The sequence below is a fragment of the Bos mutus genome, chromosome 27 (assembly GCF_027580195.1).
Source record: "Bos mutus isolate GX-2022 chromosome 27, NWIPB_WYAK_1.1, whole genome shotgun sequence".
Lineage (NCBI taxonomy): Eukaryota > Metazoa > Chordata > Mammalia > Artiodactyla > Bovidae > Bos > Bos mutus.
In genome coordinates, this window is record NC_091643.1 from 20,561,138 (window position 1) to 20,578,074 (window position 16,937).

Here is a 16,937-nt window from a genome sequence, read left to right on the forward strand (position 1 = left end):
GATGGTGTAGAGATTCTGTTTCCTGCTGTAACACTGAATAACAGATGTTCAATCCAGTTCTTGTAGTTTGGGGATACTGTTTGTTTAGAGCTTTGGGTTGCCCAATATGACTTTCTTCAATATTGTAAGAGCAAAGTTCAGTTTCTACTGAAGATGAAGTGTCAGGCCTGCTCTCCAGCTGGTACCACTCTCTGCAGCTTTAAATACACTGTCTGCTGACGGTGAACTGAGACGCATCCCCCTCTCCCCCTGCCCAACCCCCTAAGAAACAGAACAGCGAATAAACATGAGCTTTGGACTCTGCCTTGTTTTGAGTCTCGATTTTGCCACTCATTAATTCTGTCCATCTGTAAAATGAGGATGATGATGGACCTGCTGTTCAAGGCTGTTGTGAAGGTTAAATGTAATACTATGTGAAACTCATATAGCACAGTGCCTGTGTACGCAGAAAATCTTGAATCCATGTTAGCTATTATTACCAGTGATGATTCTCAGATATGCCAGTTAGTTGTGCCCAGTATTAAAGAGTTAATCGACACCTCCTCAAAGATCCACTTCCTGAACTGACCCACATCAGTTCTTAAGGCTTGATTTCTAGCTTCTTCTTTGGGATAAGCCTAAAACCTTTTACAGAGGCATCGCTTCCTTTGTCCTCTCTGTTTTTTTCCCTTGATTTCTTCCTCTAACAAAACTAAGACAAGAAGGGTATTGTTGTTGTTTAGTCACTAAGTCATGTCTGACTTTTGCAATCCCATGGACTGTAGCCCAGAGGGTCCTCTGTCCATGGGATTTCCCAGGCAAGAATTCCAGAGTGGGTTGCTATTTCCTCTTCCAGGGGATCTTCCTGACCCAGGGATGGAACCTGTATCTCCTGCATTGTAGGTGGATTCTTTATGGATGAGCCACTGGGAAGTCCCAGGAAGGATATAGTCTGATGAAAATCATGGAAGTGGATTTTCCCTTATGACCTTTAACCAGATAGGAGACAGCATTTTTGTTATTGTTTATTTAAAGCAAAATATTCACTGGATCTAAATTGTAGGAAAGGAGAAATGTGGGAAGCCCTTTCCCTCTTGGCATGATAAAGACAGCATGTACTGGGGCCCTCCAGACTTCAAGGAGACAACTAAGTTAAATCCCCTCATTGCCCATCCTTGGGTCTCATTTACACTGAAATCTTAAGGAGTAGCCGCGTTTCCTTTTGAGACTAGATAGGTACGTTTGATAGTCCTAATATAGTTAGAACCTCAAGCCCATGAATGTCTTTTCTGATGAGTTAATAAGCATTTACAGGCCTGCCTCAGAGCTGCAGTGGGTTCAGTTCCCGACCACAGCAGTAAAGCAAATGTCACACACATTTTGGTTTCACTGTGGATATGAAAGTTATGTTTCCACTATACTGTAGTCTATTAAGTGTGCAATAGCATTATGTCTACAAATAGTGTACAGATCTCTTCTTCTCCTGTACAAGGAAAATGTAATTTATGTCAGAAATAATGGTTCAAGTGAATGGGCTGTGTAGGTGTTCATTGGTGAATTTAGACTAAATAGGAAGTGATGTAAATTATACTTATTACACTGCTGGGAAATATATTAAATCCAGACAGCATTCAGACAATGCACAAGGAACTCATTGTGTTGAAGGAAATCAGGCAGCTTTGGTGGGAAGACAATGTACTATATGGTATGAAAACCATCGGTGGCCACTTGGGACTGAAATAACTTTTTAGGGAGTATGATTTTGTTCTAGCACTGAAATATTTTTCTTTTTTGATAAAGCACCGAGGTATTCTAGTCTTTTTTTAAACTAATTTTTATTGGAGTATGGGTGCTTTACAATGTGGTGTTAGTTTCTGCTGCACAGCAAAGTGAGCCAGTTATACACATACATTATGTGTGTGTGCTCAGTCGTATCTGACTCTTTGCAACCCTATGGACTATAGACCGCCAGGCTTCTCTGTCCATAGAATTTTCCAGGCAAGAATACTGGAGAAAGTTGCCATTTCCTCCTCCAGGGGATCTTTCTGACCCAGGGATCGGACTCACATCTCCTGCATTGCAGGTGGATTCTTTACCGTTGAGCCATCAGGGAAAGCCATATACATACATATATCCCCTCTTTTTTAGATTTTCTTCCCATTTAGGTTGCCATAGGGCATGGAGTAAAGTTCCCTGTGCTATACAGTATGTTCTCATACCTTAATTAAAAAAGTACTTTATTGTTAAAAAAATGCTAACCATCATCCAAGCCTTCAGCAAGTCATAATCTTTTTGCTGATGGAGGGTCTTGCCCTGATGTTGATGGCTGCTGACTAATCAGGGTGGTGGTTGCTGAAGGCTGGGGTGGCTGTGACAATTTCTTAAAATAAGACAACAGTGAAGGTTGCCAAATCAGTTGACTCTTCCTTTCACTTAACACTTTGAGGCCATTGTAAAGCTATTGAATAATAATTTCAATATTATTGTGTTTCAGGGAGGCCTGAGGAGAAGGAGGGAGATGGGGAAAGAGCTGGTCATTGGAACACTCAAAATATGCACATTTATTACGTTTACCATCTTATATGAGTTCTTGCCCTGAAATACTTACGAGAGTAACATCAAGCATTGCTGATCACCATAACAGATATAATAATAATTAAGTCTGGAATAGTGCATGGATTACCAGAAAGTGACTCGGAGACATGAAGTGAACAAATGCTGTAGGAAAAATGGTGCTCAAGGCAAGGATGCCACAAATCTTCAATTTGTAAAAAATGCAGTATCTGCAATGCACAATAAAGTGCAATAAAATGAGGTCAGCCTAAGTAAATACAGAAGTAAATAATACAGAACTATTTTGAAAGTCTAAAATAGCTGAAGCAAGTAAAATCCTGCATTTCTGTTAAGCTGCGTTTTCTGAACTCTTGAAAGGTAAAGGGAGAGCAAGATAAAGACGAAGTAGGTTCAGTAACTATACTAGTTCCCTAGGATTGCCCTGGTTTTAGGCATAGAACATCTCCTGTCCTGGAACACCCCTCAGTCTTGTGCACCCTGGGACATTTGGTCACCCTAAAATAAAGACCTCAGTTGTGGTTGGTGAAGTTAAAATTTAGTGCCAAGGGTACTTAGATGATTTTTTCCAAAGTATGCATCTTTAATATAAATAGAATAATATTAAAAAAACTCCATAAAAACCCTAATGACTACTTGCCGAGGAAGCTCTCCATATATAAGTGAATCCTGGACAGTTGTCCATGCACTTATAGTGATTCATTTGGTAGCACTTACTCTAATGGCAAACTTTTTTTTCCTAAAAGGAAATAATTAGCCTTTAGGGCATTCTTTTGGAAATCCAAATCTTAACACGACACCAAATATCCTACAGGAGAAGAAAGGAGAGTTTCCAAAGGAAACTGCTTAACACCTTCAGCGATGGGAAGTCAAGGAAAGGAAAGGGGAGGTGACCGTCCAGAGAGCTGAGCTGGGGACAGGTGGTGATGGGAGCCAGGTGACTGGGCCCAAGGAGGGACCAGGGAGGGGCTGCAGACAGCTGGGCACCCCTTTGGTAAGATATGTGACAGGGAAAGGAAGTAAACCGAGGAGCCAGTAGCTGGGGGGTTTGACAGTCAAGAAAAAATCTGTCAAGATGGAGGAAAGTGTGTCAAAGACAGCACAAAAGAAACCAGGGATGGAAAGCTTACTTGGAGCTTGTTGCTACCAAGAGGAGAGGACCCCTGATGCCTGGGCCATTCAGATCGTTACTGACAAATATTTTAATGGAAGATTCTGGCCCATGTGCCCAGGGTCCTCCCTTCTGGCTTACCATATCTTTTAAGGCCCAGCTCAAGACTCCTCCTCTTCACATGTGGTCTCCTGTGCCTTTAAATGACTTGTGCCCTCGCAGAGGGTCTGGACTCAGGGCAAGCCAGTTGCAGTCATATGGCAGCAGCTAAAATGAAAACATTGTCAGAATAAGAAAGACAGGATAAATGTCAAGGCTTTAGAAAGTTGATAGCTTCAGGCCATGACATTGGGTAAATATCCAAGCAAGAAAACTTCAAGTAATCAAAGTTGCTTTTCTCCAAGCAGAGATTGTTCTCAACTTTTAGGAAAACCCCAACACATGCAGGGCCACCTAGTATTGGCAGAGTCTGGGGCAAAAGTACCAACAGAGGCCCATCTATATAACACCTAATCTTAAACGAGCTACCTCAGGCCAACAAGCGTGGTACACCCACCTCCCTCTCTCCTAATCTGGGCTCTACCCAGCACAGCGAGGGCCCTTTGGGCTCAAGGACAATCAAGCTCCATCCACACCGTGAGGATGTTCACATCAACAACTCCTGAATGACGGTGAAATGTTGCCTGCTTTCTCCAAGCAGGCTTCAGGGTGTTTGCACTGGGCATTCAGGGTCCTTCATATCGAGTGTGTTCTAGAAGGCTGATGGACCATGTCCATCAACCTCTTGGCCCATCAGAAACTTTACAGCAGGTGGTAGAACGTCACAAGAGGAGGACCAGCTTGTGTGCCAAGGCCAGGATCCTTCTTGCCCGAGTTTAATAACTATACTAGACACACTACCTTTTTTCCAGTTATATTTGATCATTGCATTCTCCTGATCTGACTTTCAAAGAACTCATGGACAAAACTTTACAGTAAGGCTCCCCACAGTATTGAATGCAACAGCTCAAGTAGGCTGAAGGGCCCAGAAAGAATGTTCTGTTGAGAAAACTCATCTACACCAGGCTGTGGTGCTCCAGTGAGAGGCCCCAGACAGGGTATTCTCTGGTTCTATCCACCTTTGTCAGATAAAGCAAATTACATATTATCTCCTGGCAAAGGAAAAACAGAGTTCTCAAAGACATGTGAGATGGAAGTGTAATATTCTGATGCTTTCTAAAAGGGAGCAGTTTAGCCTGGGTTATTATCACACCCAGAACACTTCAGTTTACCCCAAGTTGGGCAGGAAGCTGATGCCTTCTCCAGTTCATCTTCCCCAGGAGATAAAGCCCAGAGAAATTGGGTCTGACTTAAGAATACCTTGAAGGTGATACACTCAGGGGAATAACCCCACAAGGGGAGTTAGCACACCTGGCTTTTCCCTTTTACATGGCTGGCCAATTGAGAGGTTGCTTTACTTGGGCCTGTTTGCATCTCTGTGAACAGAAGGGTTGGCCTAGGTGATCTCGAATTTTCCTCCTCCGGGGCGGGCGGGAGGGTATGAGGAATTCTTGAGCAATTTGGTCTTCCAGGAAGCCCTGCAGGGTGAACACAGCTCCCTTGCATCCTGTTAAGGTACTTGGGGCCTCTGGGATCCACCTGGCTCTGGGAGCATCCTTCAGTTACAGACTGTACCACTCCAGGCTTGTTAACCCTCTAGGGGATAGATTTCCAGTTTCAGATGTTCAGTCACTCTCTTTGAAGAGACAGACGATTACTACTCAAATACCTGCACCGAATCTGGGTCTCCAGATAACAGCAATGTCATGTGTAGAGGAGAGCCATGACTGTTAACTGGCGCAATTAACCAATGAAATTTGGTTTTGCATCTCTGAAAACTCTTTGCTTTATTATTAGCTAAGCTGGGGGCAGTAATGGAGGTGGTATTCGCGGGCCTGATAGATTTCAAGGTTTGGGTAAATTCTGAAGAAATTATTCACTTAATATAGACGTGATCCCAAAGAAACTGCCTCACTTAAATAAAATAAATCTTCAAGTTGAGCACTGGGCTGCAGATTTTGCTTGAAACAGCTTTCATTTTCTTGAACCTACAGCATAAGGAGTACTGTATAGTTGAGATACAGTATTTGTTCTGTATTTGGCTGTTGGGAGGATGAATAGAATACCCTGGACAAAACAATGCCTGGCACCCCTTGCTTACCCTCCAATTAGGCCAGCAGGGATCCAGCTCAGAGCCTCCCCCAGGGGAGTGGAGAACGTCTGTCTCTGTTGATCTGGCACAAAATAGGGCCTCAATAAATATTTACCAAGTGAATGAATGGTTGCCTGCTTTTCTCCTTCTTTTGTTTAGTCACACTGTCTTTTTAACCTCCTACAATAAATCCCAGGGCCCTCCATGGGCCAGTTCTACTAGGGTGTGGATGTAGGATGAGTGGAAGAGGTAAGGGAGATGAGGGATGAGTAAGGGAGGCCAGGGATGAGTAAGGGAGGCCAGGGATGAGTAAGGGAGGCCAGGGATTCGAAGCGCGAGGGAAAAAGAGTAAGATATCCTTAGAGGTGCAGGGCCAACAAAGAGCCAGACGCAGGCGAACCCAAGCTGGAGCACCCAGGGATCCGGATCTGCAGCGGGGACGGGCCCCACCCGGGGCACCTCCCGCCCAGCGCTGTGCACGGTGCTGGCCTGCACCGGCGACGCGCCCCCAGCCCGCACCCGGCGCCGGTCCTTGGCCACCGCCCCCGGGGCGGTGCCGGGAACACGCGGCGCCTCCGCCGGTCACGTGGGGCCGCTCCGCCGGGCGGCGCTGCTGCTTCCCGATCTCGCCCTCCCCGTGCTGGGGACGCGGCTCGCGCTCCCGCCCGAGCCCGGGGAAGCGGAGAGTAGGCGGCGGCGGCGGCCCGGCCCTGCGCCCGCATGATGCCCGTGGCGGAGCCGGGCGCCACCGTCCTCGTGGAGCTCGCGCAGGCTACGATGCTGCGGGCCGCGGGGCCGCGGCGGCGAGGGTAGCGGGGCGGCAGTCGGCCCCGAGGCGCCGGAGGCGGGCGAAGTGGGAGGAGGAGCGGCAGGCATCCTCCGCGGCGCGGCGGGCGGGCGGCGGCCCTGCTGCCCCGGCGCGCCCCTGGCCCGGGAGCCCGGAGAATGCGAGCTGCGCTCCCCGCCTGCCGCCGCCTCTCCCCGCGCCGTGCGCCCGGCGCCCAACGGAGCTGCTCGCGTCGCCGCCGCCCCCCAGCTGCGGGCACCCGGCCGCTGGCTGCGCTAGGACCCGCCGCCGCGGGCTGCCGAGGGCCGGTGGGAAGGGAGGAACGGGAGCGAAAGGGCCCCGGAGACTGGCGCCCGCCGGGGCGCAGCGCGGCATGTAGCTGCGGGCTCCCGCGCGAGGGTGTCGGCCCGGGGCCCCGCCATGGCAGGGACGGACAGCGGGAACCTGAAGACGGTGAGGCTGTGGCGGGACGCCGCCCTGCGCGCCAGGAAGCTGCGGAGCAACCTGCGCCAGCTCACCCTCAGCTCGGCCGGGGGCTGCCCGGGAACCGACCAGCTCGACTCCCCTGATGCCCCCCAGCTCCTGCTCCCGGCCAACATCGGGGACATTGAGGTGCTGAACCTGGGGAACAACGGCCTGGAGGAGGTGCCCGACGGGCTGGGCTCGGCGCTGGGCAGCCTCCGTGTCCTGATCCTGCGCCGGAACCGCTTTGCCCAGCTGCCCCAGGCAGTGGCCGAGCTGGGACACCACCTCACGGAGCTGGACGTGAGCCACAACCGGCTGAGCGTCCTGGGCGCCGAGGCGGTGGGCGCCCTGCGCGAGCTGCGGAAGCTCAACCTCAGCCACAACCAGCTCCCTGCCCTGCCAGCCCAGCTGGGTGCGCTGGTCCACCTGGAAGAGCTGGACGTCAGCTTCAACCGGCTGGCGCACCTGCCCGACTCCTTCGCCGGCCTCTCTCGCCTGCGCACCCTCGACGTGGACCATAACCAGCTCACGGCTTTTCCCCGGCAGCTCCTGCAGCTGGTGGCCCTGGAGGAGCTGGACGTGTCCAGCAACCGGCTGCGGGGCCTCCCCGAGGATATCAGTGCCCTGCGTGCCCTCAAGATCCTCTGGCTGAGTGGGGCTGAGCTTGGCACCCTGCCGAGCGGTTTCTGCGAGCTGGCCAGCCTGGAGAGCCTCATGCTGGACAACAACGGGCTTCGGGCTCTGCCCGCCCAGTTCAGCCGCCTGCAGCGACTCAAAATGCTCAATCTCTCCTCCAACCTCCTGGAGGAGTTCCCGGCCGCCCTGCTGCCCCTGGCTGGCCTGGAGGAGCTCTACCTTAGTCGCAACCAGCTCACCTCGGTGCCATCCCTGATCTCGGGCCTGGGCCGTCTTCTCACCCTGTGGCTGGATAACAACCGGATCCGCTACCTGCCCGATTCCATCGTCGAGCTCACCGGCCTGGAGGAGCTTGTCCTGCAGGGGAACCAGATTGCCGTGCTGCCAGACAACTTTGGCCAGCTCTCCCGCGTGGGCCTGTGGAAGATCAAGGACAACCCTCTGATCCAGCCCCCCTACGAGGTCTGTATGAAGGGGATCCCGTACATCGCCGCCTACCAGAAGGAGCTGGCTCATTCCCAGCCGGCGGTCCAGCCGCGCCTCAAACTGCTTCTGATGGGTCAGAAGGCGGCAGGAAAGACCCTTCTCCGGCACTGCCTCACTGAGGACAGAGTGGAGGGGAAGCTTGGAGGAGGGGGCCAGGAGAAGACCTACCCGCCTTCACCGCCTCCCGGGAGCAAGGGCATCGAGGTGACCAGCTGGACGGCGGATGCGTCCCGGGGCCTGCGGTTCATCGTGTATGACCTAGCCGGGGATGAACGCTACGAGGTGATCCAGCCCTTCTTCCTCTCCCCAGGGGCCCTGTACGTGCTGGTGGTGAACTTGGCCACCTACGAGCCGCTCCGCTTTCCCACCACCGTGGGCTCTTTCTTGCATCGGGTGGAGGCCCGGGTGCCCCACGCCGTGGTGTGCATCGTGGGCACCCACGCTGACCTGTGCGGGGAGCAGGAGCTGGAGGAGAAGTGTCTGGACATCCACCGCCAGATCGCCCTGCAGGAGAAGCACGACGCCGAGGGGCTGAGCCGTCTGGCCCAGGTGGTGGACGAGGCGCTGGCCCGGGACTTTGAGCTCCGCTCCGCCAGCCCTCACGCGGCCTACTACGGGGTGTCGGACAAGAACCTTCGGCGGCGCAAGGCCCACTTCCAGTACCTGCTCAACCACCGGCTGCAGATCCTCTCGCCAGTGCTGCCGGTCAGCTGCCGGGACCCGCGCCAGTTACAGCGCCTGCGCGACAAACTGCTCTCTGTGGCCGAGCACCGCGAAATCTTCCCCAACTTACATCGCGTGCTGCCGCGGTCCTGGCAGGTGCTGGAGGAGCTGCACTTTCAGCCCCCGCAGGCGCAGCGGCTCTGGCTCAGCTGGTGGGACTCGGCTCGGCTGGGGCTGCAGGCCGGGCTGACCGAGGACCGGCTGCAGAGCGCCCTCTCCTACCTGCACGAGAGCGGCAAGCTGCTGTACTTCGAGGACAGCCCGGCCCTCAAGGAGCACGTCTTCCACAACCTTTCCCGCCTCATCGACATCCTCAACGTCTTCTTCCAGAGGGACCCTTCCTTGCTACTGCACAAGCTGCTCCTGGGGACCAGCGGCGAGGCCGAGGCCGAGGGCCGGGCCGAAAGCTCCCCGCTGATGGCGCCGCCCGCCCCGAGCCAGGACGCGCTTCGGGCCACCCAGCTCCATCACTACGTGGAGGGCTTTCTGCTGCACGGGCTCCTGCCAGCCCACGTCATCCGGTTGCTGCTGAAGCCTCACGTCCAAGCTCAGCAGGACCTGCAGCTGCTGCTGGAGCTGCTGGAGAAGATGGGACTCTGTTATTGCCTCAACAAAGCCAAGGGCAAGCCCCTGAATGGGTCCACGGCGTGGTACAAGTTCCCCTGCTACGTGCAGAACGAGGTGCCGCATGCGGAAGCCTGGATTAACGGGACCAACCTGGCCGGGCAGTCCTTTGTGGCTGAGCAGCTGCAGATTGAATACAGTTTCCCCTTCACCTTTCCACCCGGCTTGTTCGCCCGCTACAGCGTCCAGATCAACAACCACGTGGTGCACAGGTCGGATGGCAAACTTCAGATCTTCGCCTACAGGGGGAAAGTCCCGGTGGTGGTGAGCTACAGACCTGCCAAGGGGGTCCTGCAGCCGGACACCCTGTCCATTGCCAGCCACGCATCCTTACCGAACATATGGACGGCATGGCAAGCCATAACCCCCTTGGTAGAGGAACTGAATGTCCTACTTCAGGAATGGCCTGGACTGCACTACACCGTGCACATTCTCTGTTCTAAGTGCCTTAAGAGAGGGTCGCCTAATCCACACGCTTTCCCAGGTAAGAGGTCAGAGGGACCTGGTTCTTCTGCGGGGTGTCTTAATATGCATTTGGGGAAGATGTTTGTTTCTCCTGTGTTAGACTGTTTGCTTAATCTCACCTGCTTCCCAGCAAAGCTTTTCGAGGTAAATAGAGGGGAATTGGCGACCAGAAAAAGGCAGTCAGTATGTGAACAATATGAAATACAGTCCCTAGGATTCTACTCTTCTAGAAGAAAGACTTCTGAAGTGGGTTCTGGTCCAAACATTTTGGATCACCTTTTCCGTCTTCCCAGTTCAGTCCGCCTTTCCTGGAAGGAAATTTCAAATGGTTGCACAGCAGATGGGTGGTGTCTGATGTTGAGTCATGGGCTGTAATGCTTGTTAGACACATATCCAAGAGGTGCTCCAAATTTGAAATATCTGTCATCATATTCTTTTGTTTACGTTCAGACTGTGACCATAATGTAGAAATTATTGCACCATTTTCTTAAACTCCAGAGAAGAATGTTTTGTAATCAGGGTGAATGATGATTAGTAAAGACAAAAATGTCAGTCTGTAAGGCGTGACTCAGTTCTGGGATCTCTGTTTCACCCAGTACACTCTGGGGCATGAAAGATTACTGAAATCTCTAAGGGGAGTTTTGGGGGTATTTCCTGGTAATTTTGTGCTTTACCGACATCTTGAAGCCTGGTTTTGGTTAAGTGTTAGAGAGTGGAGCTTTATGGAAGTGCTTTGTAAGAAATGGAATGGATAAGAAACTGACAAGTTTTGTGTTTTTTTTCCCCTCTCTTTGGGGAGTGTTTTCCAGAAGACTTTTTTTTTTTTCCCCTAATGTTTTAGGTGAGTGGAAGAATTCCAAAACTAGGGGGATTTTGTGAGCCTGGTTAATTGGTATACTAAGTGTCTGAGAATGGGTCCATTTATTTGGAACTCTTCTCTAAACAGCTCTGATTTTTGTGGTGCTGGCTTGGTTAACAACATTCAAAGTGTCCTAAGGACAAACCCAATGATAGCATCATTGCCAGTGTCTCCCCTCGGTCCCCCCCAGAGTACATTGGGGCGGTGATGAAATGGAAGACTGCATGCCACAGTCATCTTTGTCCTAGTCTGAATGCTGCTTATGATAGTATCGGGAAGGAATTGGACACCAATATTTCCGAAGGTAGCATCTCCCTGTTGCCCTAGATCTAGGCTGAGTGTAATTCTTCAGCTTGAGAAAAGCTACCATATCCAGTTACCAGTCAGTTGAGCCTCCATTCTCTGTATTATCTAGTGTCTCATCAGTTTTGTGACTTGGTAGCCTCTTCAGTTTTATGTTTGCCATTGTCTTTTATGCATGAAAGCAAACTACTTCTTTATTGTGGCACTAAATTGAAGAAGGAGGTTAAGGGTTACATATTCACAGAGCAGATTATTGAAAGAGCTACGTAAAGGCAGTTGTTAATGCAAAGATGGAACATTAATAAAACTGATGTTATTAACAACAAAGGGAAAGACAGAAATTATTGAACAAGTAAGGATCTGTGTAGAGGAATTCCAAGAACTTTGAAGAGTAAACAATGAGGCTGAATTTTTTTTCTAACCTCAGCTCTTTATTTTTTAAGTCCACAAACAAGCTCGCCTCCAGATGCAGAAAGGACCCCCCCCCCATTCTCCTATTGTTGTTTTGCCTTTTTGTCTTTCAAAGGAGGTTCACCTGGTTTACAATCCATCTGTAGGGAAAAGGATTCAACGTAAAAAGCAATTAAATGGTTGAAAATTGTCAGAATATCTTAAATACTGAGTAGGAAAAAATCATCAGCTTTTTTTATAATATGGACTAAACCTTTCTGTCTTGTTTATGGTCAGAAAAAGAAATTACCTTTTTTGCTTCATTTAGGACTATATTTCTTCCAAACATAGCAGAGAGTACTGTAGTAAAGTAGTGGGGAAAAGGATGATTATAATACATTTATTACATTAAGAAAACAAGGGGGGAAAGCATTTTCTTCTTTTATCGTTTTCTGTGATAGCCATCATCTGTTAGTATTTATCACAATTCTGAAAGATTTAGAAGAGCTAAAATAATAAAAAGCTAGAAGGTGATATAAGAACAGAATTCTAACACTGGGTGTTCAGTTAATGAAGGCATGCATATATTTAAGAATATGCTCAAGTCCCTAGTTTATTAAAATATATTGTAGCTCAGCAGAAACCTTTGGAAGCTCTCTCCTTAGCCTTTCCTCTCTTTAAGAAGTCATTTGGCTTTTAGAGATGTTAAAAAAGTTGGTTACTTAGTTTTACATTTTATTGCAGTGTCAAGTTCTCTTGTAAACTAACAATTTTATATACAATGGTGAAAGAAACACTGGCTCTTTAGTTTTTTCAACTTCAAGACCTTAAGATTAAATAGGAAATTAATCAGTGTTTCCTTTGATATTATGAAGAAGAAACAAAGTTGCATTATTATCTTACCTTTTCTTTCTTGTGTGTGAAAAGCCCATTTTTGCTCTGCCTCTGTCCATAGGACACTGAATTTCCTGGCCTGAGCTGCGCTAGGGTAGTTGGCCTTGGGAAGCATAATGCTAGATTTCTCTTTTCTTATTTTGATTTACAAAAGAAATGGCAGTATTCTGGAAAGTCCTTAGTCCCCTGGCTGCTTGTTTTTAAAAGTTGTTGTTAAAAAGATCTAATCACGTTGTTAGAGAAATCACCTGTTTGTTTCATTGGCAATAAATGATTGAATGACGAGAGGCTTTTGCAAACTGAAAGGAGGCCCAGGATGCAGCCTGCGTGTCAGTGTGAGTCCTTACCTGCCTTCTGCAGATACTGATTTGACTGCCAGCCCTGACAGCCTCTTTAACAAGGGAACTCGGTGGAATGTTCTTGGCCTAGAGTAAGTTTCTTCTTGTGGGATATTTACCTATGTGAGATTCTAGTGCTTTGCTATCCATTTCAGTGTTTGAAAGCATGCTGTGTGTTTTACAATTGGAAGAACGCATCTTGGTGAGTTGAACTTGGGCCACGTATGATTTTGCCTGAAGTATCCTACTCTCCAAATTATTCAAGGTTGTTCTTAAGAATAATTGGAAAGCCACCCAAAGCGGTAGGCAGAGAACTGGTAGATGATCGTGTATACATTTGATCCCTTTGATTGACTTGGTGGCCCAGCACCTTGCTGCCTCTCCCTAGTCAAGTGCCTTTGTCCCTGTTTAATTTCTTACACACTGTACCTCTCTGAAGCCCTCAGTTTTGTCTTGTTCTGTGGCTGTTTGTGGAGGTCCTAATATCTCTTTGGTTAGCTTGTTCACTGGTTTTCTCCAAGCAGGAAACACGCCAGAGGCTCTGTGGCTTCTGTAAGAACTTCTGAGCTGTCTGCTAGATGACTGGTCTTTATGAGAAGTTTTTTTCTCCCTTTGATACTCAGATGCTCTGTCAGATTCCCAGGTGGTACTCTTGTGGTCATTTCCCTTTGTCCTGTGTCCCAGCGTCCCTCCCCAACCCCACACTTGTCCCTCTGGTGTTCTCATTGTGACCTTGCCCTTGAATGGGCCCTTCACTTTGACCACTGAAGCAAAGCAAAATTCTTGCCTTATTCTATCTCACTTTTAGATTTACTGGAATTTGAGCATGACCTAGTTGCTTGGATTGAATTAGTCATTGTTTTTAATTTTACAAAGGTTATTAAATATCTCTTTAGTTCGGCATTATTAATATTAATGCCGCTCGGCTTTTATTTTTGTGGTGAGTCCTCTTTGAACTCTCTTGGACTTTGTTTCACATAAAAATCAAAACCTTCATCTTGCAGTGGAAGAAAGAAACTCCCTGCATAACAGAATTCAAAGACTTGAAAGGCCATTGGAGTGTTCAAATTATTTTAAATATTTGAGGCCTCTCCTTCAAATTCTAGAATCAACTCTCAAGTCCATCTCTGCACAAGCAGTTTAGAAGTGCCTAGAGAAAGTATTTTTTAATTTGTTAACAGATGTTTTGTGCATCCTCTACCACCTGTTCATCTTATTCCCCAGGAAATCCAACCTGTTTTATTTAAACTTATTTTGTATTGGGCTATAGCCAATTAACAATGTTGTGATGGTTTCAGGTGAACAGCAAAGGGACTCAGCCATACATATACATGTATCCATTCTCCCCCAACTCCCCTCCCCTCCAGGCTGCCACATAACATTGAGCAGAGTTCCTTGTGCTCTACGCTAGGTCCTTGCTGGTTATCCATTTTAAATACAGCAGTGTGTACATGTCCCAAACCTTACCTATTTTAGTTCTTACTCATTCACTTTATCTGGACACCTAGAAAATGTATAGGGTCTATTTAACAGGGTCGTTTTGAGCATCAGGCGGGAGACTGTCTGGGAAAGTAGTTGTTTTCCAGCATCTGGAGGAAGTGAGGGGCTTCTGCTCCATGTACTGGGGGTAGGGAATGTGAGGGTGAGGGTGGGGGGAGGGTGGTTGCTGATATTGGAGTGAGCATTTCTGGTTGATTTCACCTACTAACTTGCTTCTCTCCATGGAAGTTTTAGTTAAGGATCTGACCATCCACCCATCAGGGAGGGTTTTTTATTTTTAAGCAGGGGACCAGTGCTGGCCTCATCTCTTGCCCACTCTTGTCTGCTGCAGCCGTGGCCTGCCTGAGCCCAGGGCTGGAGAGGAGGGTGGTTTGTGTTTCAGGCTCTGCCTGGGGCAGGCTCAGCCAGGCCTCTGTTCCCCCTGGTTCAGCTGCTCTGATTGCAAAACCAGTGCTGGTTGCTGTTGGGTTTCCCGTCCTCTCGAGCTGGCTACCTTCACTTTAGAGGGGAGGGCTGGGAGACCCCATTTTGGCTGCCTTCTCCAGTCCTGCTCCAGCACTCATGAAGCTGACCCTCCCGTCCTGGCTTATGCCTCAAGACCGTATGGCCTCGGGAACCCAGAGTGATTGACAGGCATCTCAGATATCCTCCAAATATATATGATGACCTGTTTTTTTTTTTTTTTTTTAATTACTTTTTACTGAAGTATATTGCTTTAAAATGTTATATTTCTACTGTACAACAAAGTGAATCAACTGTGCATACACATATATCCCCTCCCATTAGGATTTCTTTCCCATTCGGGTCACCACGGTACATTAAGTAGAGTTCCCTGTGCTATAGTGTAGGTTCTCATTAGTTATCTATTTTATACACAGTATCATAGTGTATATATGTCCATCCCAGTCTCCCAGTTCCTTCCTCCCCACCTTTCCCCCTTGATATCCATGTATTCGTTCTCTATGACTGTGAATGACATGTTTTGTCAAGCCGTCAAGGCCCTCTCTCTGTACAGCATGGCAGTTTGTTCTGTGGTTAAACCCTCACTTTTCTGATGGTTCATGTGATGGCACACTGCTCCCCAGGTGGTACCTGTCATGGGGCTGGGCAGGTAGAAGGGACTCAAAGCAGATTGGTTATTTTTCAAAAACTCAAGAAATTCTAGTGTTTCTTAATTGGTTCCTCGGCCAAGCGCTTTTTGTAGATTGCTTGTGATGTTCTTTTTCTCAAAGTGTGTACTTTCAGAAGCATGTATAGTTTTCCCTTGGGACTGGCACATCAGTCCTTGCCCTCTGTGTCCATCCTCCTGATCCTTACAGAGATGATGGAAGAGCAGTCAAGGGGCAGCTTATCAGGATGCGGAAGTGACAGAAGCGTGGACGTTGGCCTCAGAAAGTTTCTACCACCTGATCTTGCAGTCACTCTCTTTGAGGCAGTAGGTGCTTCCCTCCCTCCAGTATCATAGCTCTTCCTTTCTAACTAGCCCCTGACCCTCCCGTGACATTGTCCTGTAGATGTGGGAAAGTATAAATGGTAAGGAGAATGAATGAAGGTGTGATGGTGGTGATGCAGGAAAGAAGGGGTTTGCCGTGGGTACCTGCTGTTTTGCCTTCTTCGGAGTGTTGTTGATTTCCAGAAGCTCCTTCCAGCGTTCTTGCTGGTTTAAGTTCAGAGGAGACCATGGAAGAGTTGCTGGCTGTAACAAAGGCAGCGCTGGTTCCCACATGCTACATACAGGCTATGGTAACGACTCCCAGACACCATTGCCAGCAGGGCTGACTTATTTGTGGAAAGGGAGGAGAAAACTTATAAAGTTATTTTTATATTTGGCTCTGAAAGCAAGAAAACGTTTTCTCATTTGTCCTTCCTTAACCTAATCTCTTAGATGCAAATAATGATGGCTTGTTTCTCCAAGGGTAAATTAGTGAAAAGCCATTCACAAACTTCTTTCTCTTTAGCTGTCTGTTTACAAAAAAGTAGAGAATACAGAAGGAGAAAGAAAGCCGGAGCGGGGAGCACAGGAGCAGGGGAGAGGCCCTCGGGTCCTGGTGAGATCGCGCAGAGGTTTGCATGGGCTTTGCAAGCCTGGAGCCTGGTTTACCACCTCAGGAAGGAACTTCCTGCTCTGGACTGGCAGTCCTAGGCACCCGGGCCGTACCAGCTGTTTCCTTTGCTTTTGCAAATCTGCGCACAAGGGTGGGTGGGAGAAGGTCGAGAAGGAGAAAGGAAGTTGTGTTAAGTTGTATCAAGACTGCTCTTGCCTGTCTTTCTGCTTTTTTGGGTGGGCTGGCTTCCTGAGTCCAGTCCTGTTGTTCTTCCTTCTTCTTCTTATTGAGGTGAAATTCACATACGTGATATTAACCATTTTTAAAAACAATATAGTTTTTATTTTTTAAAAAAATCATGAGTAACCCCAGCAAAAGTATTTAAAGTGTTTAAATACTTTTAAAGAATATTCAAAGTATTTAAAGAATTGACATGATTCCTTCTACTGCCCATCACCTTGGTTCCTCGATGTATGGGTCATCGTCTTCAAGATAACCCTTTTAAAGAGAGCTTTTGCTAAGATAACAAAAGCTTTTAGTCCACCCACACTTCTTTTGAGTTGGGCTTGT

General features: G+C 48.4%; 1 protein-coding gene across 3 annotated transcripts in view; it reads left to right on the forward strand.

Annotated features, from left to right (window-relative positions):
* The first annotated feature begins 7,056 nt into the window (after positions 1-7,056).
* Positions 7,057-16,937, forward strand: part of MFHAS1 (multifunctional ROCO family signaling regulator 1) — a 114,707-nt gene continuing 104,826 nt past the window's right edge. For all 3 annotated transcript variants that reach the window (XR_011462899.1, XM_070364349.1, XM_070364350.1), the window contains exon 1: positions 7,057-10,057. Coding sequence is in view for 2 of the 3 variants with exons in the window: in XM_070364349.1 (XP_070220450.1) it covers positions 7,060-10,057 (2,998 nt within the window). In the remaining variant the exon portion in view is untranslated. The remainder of the gene's footprint in view (positions 10,058-16,937) is intronic.